The sequence below is a fragment of the Chiloscyllium plagiosum genome, chromosome 48, assembly GCF_004010195.1.
Source record: "Chiloscyllium plagiosum isolate BGI_BamShark_2017 chromosome 48, ASM401019v2, whole genome shotgun sequence".
In the NCBI taxonomy this organism is placed as follows: domain Eukaryota; kingdom Metazoa; phylum Chordata; class Chondrichthyes; order Orectolobiformes; family Hemiscylliidae; genus Chiloscyllium; species Chiloscyllium plagiosum.
In genome coordinates, this window is record NC_057757.1 from 685,548 (window position 1) to 695,975 (window position 10,428).

The 10,428-nt window shown below is 43.4% G+C and overlaps 1 protein-coding gene across 3 annotated transcripts in view; it reads right to left on the reverse strand.

Annotated features, from left to right (window-relative positions):
* Positions 1–10,428, reverse strand: part of LOC122544285 (fragile X mental retardation syndrome-related protein 1-like) — a 75,749-nt gene that overhangs the window by 26,234 nt on the left and 39,087 nt on the right. For all 3 annotated transcript variants that reach the window (XM_043683365.1, XM_043683363.1, XM_043683362.1), the window contains exons 3-4: positions 4,861–4,954; positions 3,986–4,057 (exon numbers count right to left, since the gene is read on the reverse strand). In XM_043683365.1, coding sequence (XP_043539300.1) covers positions 3,986–4,057; positions 4,861–4,954 — 166 coding nt within the window. The remainder of the gene's footprint in view (positions 1–3,985; positions 4,058–4,860; positions 4,955–10,428) is intronic.

Here is a 10,428-nt window from a genome sequence, read left to right on the forward strand (position 1 = left end):
TATTTGTAGCAATGATAGCCACAGGCAAGGTGCCAGAAAACTGGAAGTTTGAGTGTGTGATGTCATTGTTTAAGAAGGGTGATAATAAAATAGTTCCCTGACTTTAGATAGGCAAACCTGATAAATGTCTAGATTAGAGTGGTGCTGGAAAAGCACAGCAGGTCAGGCAGCATCGGAGGAGCCTGACATAAGTGATGGGTAAGTCAGAGTTTAACTTAAATATAGGTGAGGTATTGCATTTTCGAAAGGCAAATCAGGGCAGGATTACACACTTAAATGACAGGGCCCTGGGGGGTACTGCTGAACACAGACCTAGGGGTGCAGGTGCATAATTCCTTGCAAGTGGAGTCTAGGAGTTTTCCATCCCGTCAGGCAACATCTGAGGAGAGTTGACGTTGTGCATAAGCTCTTCATCAAGAATGCTTTGTTCAAGCCGTCAACTGTTGCTCCTCAGCTGCTGCGCTTTTCCAGTGCCACACTTTTTGATTGATATCCAGTCCTCACTTTCTCCTATAGGAGTTGGGATGTCATGTTGCGGCTGGACAGGAAATTGGTTAGGTCACTCTTGGAATACCGTGTTCAATTCTGGTCTCCTACTAGAGGAAAGATGTTGTGAAATTTGTAAGTCTTTTTCAAGCCCTTTCAATGTTACTGCCAGGGTTGGAGGGTTTCAGCTTTAAGGAGAGGCTGAGGGGGGTGACCATATAGAGGTTTATAAGATCATGAGGTGTATGCATAGGGTAAGTAATCAAAATCTTTTTACCCCCAGGGCAGGCAAGCCCAAAACTAAAGGATAAGGTTTAAGATGAGGGGGAAAGATTTAAAAGAGAGCTGAGGGCGGTGCATGAGAAAAAGGAGTTGCCAGCGGACACAATTACAACATGCAAAGGGCACCTGGGAGGGTACACAAACAGGAAGGGTTTACAGAGATATGGGCAAATGCTGGCAAATGGGACTAGATCAGATTAGCATATCAACAGCATGGATGTGTTGGACCAAAGGGTCTGTTTCCATCCTGTAAAACAGACTCTAGGATAAGTGTATCATTCTGAAACAGAAACTAAATTGGTTATCTGCATAATTTTTAGCACACAAGAATATTTAGTAAAATCAAGGAATTGCACTTAAATGTTAGACATGGAATGTTTTGTAAATGCAGTCTGGTACAATTCTCAGGGCAATGTCTTGATCAGAGTCAACGTGCCCATTTCAGTAAAAGATTTGGCAGTTAATGGTCAGTCATCATTAGCTAGTGTATTTGCCACAGCAATTAATCAAACCTAGCAGCAATTTTCTCTAATAAATGTTTCCCCTTTAGTTTCTTGCAAATTACCTAGGGCTTTTTCAGCACCACAAGCTATATATTAACAAATTAAGCATCCTCAAGCACTTGGCTATTTCAAAGGTTGCCATAGAATACACAGAACTATTGATCAAACTGGTTTCTGGAGTTTACTGTTCATATGAATCTCTTTTCCAACATACTTCAACTAATCAAAGCTTCAAAACCCACTTCATTCTCCCTCATGTGGTCAGCTTCCTTCCACTGAAATGCATCTTATTTATAATGAACAGCAGCATAGAATAGGCAGGTCAGGTCATTCCCTTCAAATGTCGGTCAAATAATCCCACGGCACGATTACCAAAGGGGAAACCGTGCTGGGGCTTCACAATCCAGTGTTTGAGAAGTCAGCTTTCTGGGAGATGAGGACTGGCTCTGGAATGGACTGGCCTGTATGGTGCATGTTCTTCAGTATTTTTTATAGCATTCAACGAACAGGTTTGCAGCTCAAAGGCTAATCGAAGCACATCCTGCTTCACTGTACAATATCAAGAAGCACCTACAGTACCAGCTGTGTACATCTACCAGATGCTTTGTAGCTACTCCCCACGGTTCCTCTGACAGCACCTTCTAAACCCATGACCTCGACCACCTTAGAGGGTGAGGGCAACAGGTATTTGGAAACACCACCAGCTGGAAAAGGTCCCCAGCAAACCAGACACCATCTTGACTTGGGAACTCACTCACTGTTTCTTCACAGCCACGGAGTCAAAATCCTGGCACACTCTCTAACAGCACTGAGTGCGTTCCTGCACCTGTTCAGGAAGATTGCTTCCTACCACTTTTTCTTGTGCAATTAAGGATGGGCAATAATACTGGCCAAATGAAGCTCACACCCAAAGACCAAGCATTTTATAAGCAAAACGACTTCTATCAGAAACATTCATCAAACTAAGTAATCAGATTGAAAATGTGCCATCACGTACAAACAATAGACAAACACAGCAGCTAACAGGGAATAGCAAAAGAGATAAAGAGTAATGAAAAATTAACATTAAGCTACAAATAAATGCACCATTCTCACAGTACAAGCACAAAGTACCATCATCTAAATACCTCATTGCAGATCAAACGTGGAGGGAACAAGGCTACTTTTCCACCCTACATTGAACAAATTGAATTTAGGTGAACCCAAGTTGTTTCCACTGCTCTGAATTTGAAGGTAGCGAATAACAATTGGAGAGTTCAATGTGCTGAGAGCAGCAACATTTAAAGGGAACCATGAGAATTACAAGAGACAATCTAGGAGAGAAGTGGCCAAAATATTTAGGAAGGCGGAAAGAATGGAAACAGAGGAGAACATTTTATGGCATCAACGGCATTGGCTCTGGGTTCTAAACAAGAGCTGAAGCCTCCATTATGATGGGCAGGAGGCGGAAGCTTACTTGGAAAAGTCAATAGCCACAGGCATCTCTACCACAGTCTGCAACGTGCACCAGAATGAAACAAACTGAATACAGAGGAACCTCGATTACCCGAAGGACATGGGCAGGCAGTATTTCACTCGGTTAATCGAATTCTAGATAGACGAATGTTGTTAACAGTTTAGCAGAGCATCAGGATCTTGCCGGATAATTTGATATCCAGACAGTTAAATGCTGGATAATGGAGGTTTCTCTGTAAATGTATACAAGGGTCTCACAGCTATTTCTACTCTAGGTAATCCCCTGGAATCTAGTATTCATATATGCTACTTTGGTTATGTTTTGAAAAAAAAAGAGCCATGTGACCAGCTCAAATGAGAAGAGAAACAGCTGCAGAAGCCCAGGTCTGGGAGCACTTATGGAGAGAAAGCAGACTCTGGGTTCAGTGACCCTTCTTCAGAATCCATCAAGTCACCATTTCTTTCTTGCTCTCTTCCCCAGATGCTGCCAGGCCTGCTAGGTTTCTCCAGTTGTTTCAGATTGCCAACAGCCGCAGTTATTTGCCTTTTGCTGCATAATAGCTGTTTGGATTTGGAAGCTGTTTTGAAAAGCTCCTCCTTCATTCCCAGTATTGAGTACAGGTATTGGGAGCTCATATTGGCTGTACAGGTCATTGGTTCTGTCACTTTTGGAATATTGCATCAATTCCGGTCTCCTTCCTATCGGAAAGATGTTGTGAAATGTGAAAGGGTTCAGAAAAGGTTTACAAGGATGTTGCCAGGGTTGGAGGGTTTGAGCTACAGGGAGAGGTTGAACAGGCTGGGGCTGTTTTCCCTGGAGTGTCAGAGTCTGAGGCGTGACCTTATAGAGGTTTATAAAATCATGAAGGTTGTGGATCGGGTAAATAGACAAGGTTTGGGGGGGGGGGGGCGGTGTCCAAAACTAGAGCACATAAGTTTATGGTGAGACAGGAAAGATTTGAAAGGGATCCAAGGGGCAACTTTTTCACGCAGAGGGTGGTAAGTGTATGGAATGAGCTACCAGAGGAAGTGGAGGAGGCTGCTACATTCACAACATTTAAAAGCAACATCTGGATAGGCACATATATAGGAAAGGATTAGAGGGATATGGGCCAAGTATTGGCAAATGGGACTAGATTAGGTTCGGATATCTGGTCAGCTTGGACGAGTTGGACCGAAGGGTCTGTTCCTGTGCTGTACATCACTGAGTCTCGTTTGGCTCCCAAAGGATCACAAAAACAGCTGCAATGAATACTCACATCTCCTTTCATCATCCGCACACTTGCCAACCACCATCCACAGGGTTCGTGTTCATTCGCTCTGGAGTATACCTGAAATATTATGAGAGTGTTGTTCAGTTTAGTTTCAATGGGCATCCATTGGCACCTCCCCTACCTTGGGGATACCAAACACAGACTGGGTGATTGCTTTGCTGAACACCTCAACCCAGCCTGTCAGAATAATCCTAAGCTACTGGTTGCTTGCTATTTCCATTCAGCACCTCCCTGCCATCTTCATACACTGGCCCTTGGCATACTGCAGTGTTTCCTGTCTGGCCCAATGCAAGTTGGAGAACCACCACCTTATCTTCCTTCTGGCCACAACATTTAACAAGGTCAATAACTTCAAACAAATTAGTTCCACCCCCTGGAGGGAAATGCAGCTAGGCTACCCAGAGGTGAAGTCAGGGAGCACTACTTTAAATAAAAAGGAAAGTAAAAGTCTCCAACTTTCCCCAGCAAAATGATGAGTCAGCTGAAAAACTGAGGCAGGTGGATAAATTCATGAAATGGACACAGCACTGTTGAAGCTCAGAAGGTCTGGCAGCATTTGTGGAGGGAGAAACAATTATCCTGGAGCCCAATATGGTTCCTCTTTGGAACTTTGCAACATTCACAGTTCTTTGATTTTATTCAATAGATTTTTGTTGAGCAAGGGTATGAGGCTTACGAAGTCTAAGCAGTAGGCAAGAGTTCAAACATCTAACTGAATGTTAAGTAGCACTGAAATTTCAAGCTCCATTACAAGAACAAGAGCAAGTTGTGCTGCTTCGATTTTTGGGGCAGGAGGGAGGAAAATGTGTCAGAAAAAACAAAGATAACAACCTCTGAACATTAGCATGCACCAGTCTTACCTCAACTTCATCACCTTCACTGATCTCTTTGTTGAAATCTGCAGGAGGTGGTAGACGCACATCACTGAATGGAAGTTGTCGCTCAGGCTGCCAGCTGTGAACAGAGAACAAGCGACAAGCTCATGGTGACTAGATCAGTAATTTGGAACATGGTCCAGAAGCAGAGAACGCCGCTTGCTTGCCTCCCATACAGATAGAGAATAGAGAATGCAGGTGTACCCATCTCCTACTGCTCCAGTCAAGGACTATGTCAACCACTGTGGGACCTTGAAACTGGAGTACCATTTACAATGAAACCGCTTTCAAAAACATGTCAGAAAGCACGAGTCTACTGCAGATGTGGGACTATGGTCACATACAAGCTAAAGGAATGGGAATTTCTGCAGGGGAAGTCTTTATATAACAGTCTATTTAAAGGTCTGAACTTTCAGCTTCTATAACAACTCAGCTGAGAATACAGAGCATAACCACAGGCAGCACCAGGGAAAGAGACTTGGGATTTTGGTATGTGCTCAGTTAGCCGAAACAAAACGTCACCATGTAAACCAACTCAACGACACTGGATTGCTCATTGGCAAGGGAATGATTCACCAGTCAGAGGCCTGATAAAATGGTCAATTTTATTCTCACTTACACCATTTGTGATCAGCCTCCAAGCAGACAGAAACCACTAACCTATCACCTTCTGGCTACCAGCTTTCAATCCACCAGTGACGATGACCATTCATCCCAATGTTCAATCTCAAAGATGCTGCAAAAGTGATTTCATAAATCAAAAGCTTTGCAAGCTTTCCAGGTAGGTATCTAGCAGGATACACTCAGCTGTTAATCTGAAGACTTCAAAACTATTCAACCGGATGAGAACACAATGCAGATTTCTTTCCCACAATCTGAGCTCCCTATGAAGCCTTATCTATCAAAATCAGAAGAGAGATGGAGGGGAGGGGAGGATTGGGTAGGTGGGATAGCAGTATAGATAAATCCATCAGGATGGGTCACTTTCTCAGTAGTGAATCTGTGACTCAGCTTGGAAAGGACAGACTACAATCTGTGAGGACGAGGTTAAGCTCCTCAATGTCCTCTTTCTCACATCACATTGTTGTTGGCGGTACCATTTAATAAATCCCCCTACTCCTTCACGGGTTTGACCAAGCTCATCACTTCAATACCTTAGACCTTGGCTCTGTCCCTTCCCTTGTAGGTCCAATGGCTCCTCAGAGTTTCCCAGATGTTATCACTCAGCTCAGGCGACATGATTAAGGCAATAACTGCAACAGGAGACACTTTCCTGGAATCTCCAAGTCCAGTGTAAATCCAAGATCTGCTGCTCTCCTTTGTGGGACATTCTATCACATTGCACAAAATCAGAGCTTTCTGTGAAACATCTGTCATCCAAACTGTCTGCAGAAATCACCTCCAGAATACCAAAGGTGTTTCGCAATTATTTGAACCAAGTTGAACCACACCCACTGGACAAAATACTACAGCAGCATGTTTATTTCATGGGTGGTGGGGGACGCAAAAAAAAATGAACAGGAGACAATGACAAAGCCTAGTGAACACAACCAAATGGACACTAACCAGGACTCCTACTCCTGTTCCCACAACCAGACAAGTTTGGGACTCGTGGGTAATGCCCTCAAAGACCTGACCATTGGAATGGAGTGAACAGTCCAGTGGGGAGAAATATCATTTGTTAGAGCATACAGCCCTCAGATGGGCAATTCATGCCTTTGGCTGCAATACAGGCTGCTCATGACCATCCCATCCTTACCCAGAGCAGGACGACTATGCTGGATATGTTAGCAACATGGAATAAGAGTAAGCTCCACAGGCTGGTTGGCCATCCAATGACATCATGGCTGATCTATGACCTCGCTCCTTTGTGACCCACATCCCTTAATACCTTTGCTGAAATGTATCGCAGATTTAAAACGAACAAATGTTGGTTTATTACCAGCTGGTTACTGATCATTGCATAAAAGCCTTTTGATCCATCTGACTGTTTGCAATTCTTCAATTAGTCCCACTCCTTCCCAAGGGCTCTAATTTTCTCTTCCTCTTTAGTCACCACTCCTAGTATCACACGCCCCTTGATTCACTTCTTTAAGATTAATTATCAAACAAATATTGAACAATTCAAATTCCATCTCTCCTTCTGGTTCAATTATCAAATATTTTCAAATCAGTGGCCTACTGGTTACCACCTTCCCACCACTGGAAGAGCTTTTCCCTCAGGCAAGGCGTCTTATTAAAAAAAAACTTTTTTCACAAGTTGACAAAAGCTCAGCAGTTGCTGCAGTCTGATCAACTATCAGCCTCCAGCAGTAGCCACCTAGTACGTTAAGACTAAGAGCACTCCATCAGCAGCCCTGATATCAGAGGATTCACACTGGCATGTTTTCCAAAGAGAACACACCATATAGAACTAGGTAAGGCCAACTTTTGTGGGTGTCACATGAGGCACTGATCCTAACCCAGGGGTGTGGGGTGCTGGTGGCAGAATCCAACTACCTGGAGAGAACAAATACTAATGCGAATCCAGCATTTCAGGAACATTTGACACCATAAGCTCCTCTTTAGAAATGTCAGTGACCTCTCCCTTCCCCCTCAAAATCTGCATCAGTTGGCCTTCACTACCCAACCACCTTCTGCCTTATACCAAAGTTCTTTCACCGAAAGTTTCCTCAGATTGTCCTGTCGAGAGTTTGGACTGTTTTGGGTGATACTACATACACACAAGGATGAGACAAGAGTCTTCACTAGTGGCAGAACAATTTCAAACCTTGAAAAGGTTAAGACTGAAAGGAAAGATCATATTTAGTAGGGAACATGGTAGAACCTAACAGTGACGTATCACGGCAAGAATGGAACATCCTCCAGGACCCACAGCAAGATCAAGAGAAAATGGGATAAACTCAGTTCACAAACAATCCCCTCAACTCCAGGGACCAGGATTGGAGGCCAACTTTACTAGCATCTAACCAGACAGGACAAGGAAATCTTACAAGCTAGTTCTCAGCTGCTAAAAAGAACTAACCAACTCATGAAATGGTTTGCATTTTAGCACCGTTATTTCTGTCTGCATGTATCACAAAAATATAATTTCAGGAAAGCAGGCTGCGCGGCAAGCCAAGCAGAACCTCGGACATTGCTAATCAAGTCGCATCTACATTACAGAAGCCAACAGCACACAGCAATATTCCCCATTCTCCATCTCACAGAATGGAGACTGCCCCAACAGTAGCCTCCACGCATATCAACTAAACAGTGGTTTCTAAACAAAAACTGCAAAATGACAGTGTCTGAATAGGTTCAATGGTATTTTCAACATTGTATAATTCCAGTTTTGAAGCTGAGCAATGTACAAAAAGCCATAAACTATTCAGTCCAAATAGCCCAAAACAATCAAACTTGTGCTACCTCTATGTACAAAACAAAGTTACATTATACAGGTTTAAGATACTGGGTAAGCCACAGTTGCAGTGTTCAGTTCCGACACCTCACCTTTGGGAAGGTATGTGAAGGCACTGAGTACAAAAATACACCCATGAGAATGGTCCCACAGATAAGGGACTTCAGTTACATTAATAAATTGGAAAGGCTGGAACTGGAAAGTCAATGCCGAGTTGTACAGGACACTGGTCAGGCCACTTTTGCAGTACTGCATGTAGCACTGGTCATCCAGTTACAGGAATGATATTATTAAACTGGAGAGGGTTCAGAAGAGATTTAGAACACAGACATAACATTACAGCGCAGTACAGGCCCTTCGGCCCTCGATGTTGCACCGACCTGTGGAACCAATCTGAAGCCCATCTAACCTACACTATTCCATTCTCTTCCATATGCCTACCCAATAACCATTTAAATGCCCTTACAGTTGGCAACCCTATTACTGTTGAAGGCAGTGCATTCCACACCCCTACGACTGAGTAAAGAAACTATCTCTGACATCTGACCTATATCTACCACCCCTCAATTTAAAACTACGTCCCCTCGTGCTAGCCATCACGGAGGAAAAAGACTCTGTCCACCCTACTTAACCCTCTGATTATCTTATGTCTCAATTAAGTCACCTCTCAACCACTTTCTCTCTAACAAAAACAGCCTCAAGTCCCTCAGCCTATCCTCATAAGACCTTCCCTCCATACCAGACAACATCCTGGTAAATCTCCTCTGAACTCTTTCCAAAACATCCACATCCTTCCTATAATGCAGTGACCAGAACTGTATGCAATACTCCAAATGTGGCCACACCAGAGTTTTGTACAGCTGCAACATGACCTCATGGCTCCGAAACTCAATCCCTCCACCAATAAACACTAACACCATATGCCTTAACAACCTTATCAACCTGGGTGGTAACTTTCAAGGATCTATGTACCTGGACACAGATCTCGCTGCTCATCTACACTACAAGAACCTTACCATTAGCCCAGTACTCTGCATTTCTGTTACTCCTTTTCCACATTAACCTCCATTTGCCACCTTTCAGCCCAGCTCTCTTGTAGCCTACAACACCCTTCGTCACAACCCTACCGACCTTAGTGTCATCTGCAAATTTACTAACCCATCCTTCTATGCCCTCATCCAGGTCATTTATTAAAATGACAAAAAACGGTCAACCCAAACCAGATCCTTGCGATTCCCCACTAGTAGAGTCAGAGAGATGCACAGCATGGTAACTGAACTCCAGGATGAGTATTTCCATTCAACCACTACCCTTCGTCTTTTTTCAGCTCACCAATTTCTGATCCAAAACTGCTAAATCATCCTCAATCCCATGCCTCCATATTTTGTGCAACAGCCCACTGTGGGGAACCTTATCAAATACCTTACTGAAATCCACATATACCACATCAACTGCTTTACCCTCATCCACCTGTTTGGTCACCATCTCAATTTACCAGGATATTGTTGAGTATAGAAGGTTTGAGTTATAAATAAAGGTTGGTTAGATGGACTTTTTTCACTGCAGTGTAGGAGGTTGATGGCAACCTGGTAGAAGTTTAAAATAATGAGATATAGATAGTAAACAGTAGTTGTCTTTTCCCCAGGATGGGGGATTTCAAGAATGGGGACACATTTTTAAGGAGAGAATGGGAATGTGTACAGGGTATATGCAGGCAGGGAAGGAGTTAAGTTTTGAGTTTTGTGAAACAAGAGGTTCAGCTGGGCATGACTCAGATCAGATAAGAACTTAGTTAACAATGGGGTGCTGCAGGCAAGGGTAATGGGATAAGAAATGGAAGAACATTCATTATGTAGAGCCATTTAACAATATTGGAAGCATTCAGCATGCAAGGGGGAAAGTAACCATTGTATGAATCCAATTAACAAGGTTAACAACATTCATTGTATAAAAGTAAGGGCTTGGTCTCAGCTATCAATACTCATTGATTGTAATGGCCACCCCATTCACATGCATGTTGCCTTATCTGGATGCTCCTCCCTTTAAAATGACTATATAGTTCATTGAGAAACTGTTGTTAGAGAGAAAATGGGGAACCCATGTCCCTGTGCACATGGGCAATCGTTCTCTCTCCTTTCCAGGCGGAGAGGGGA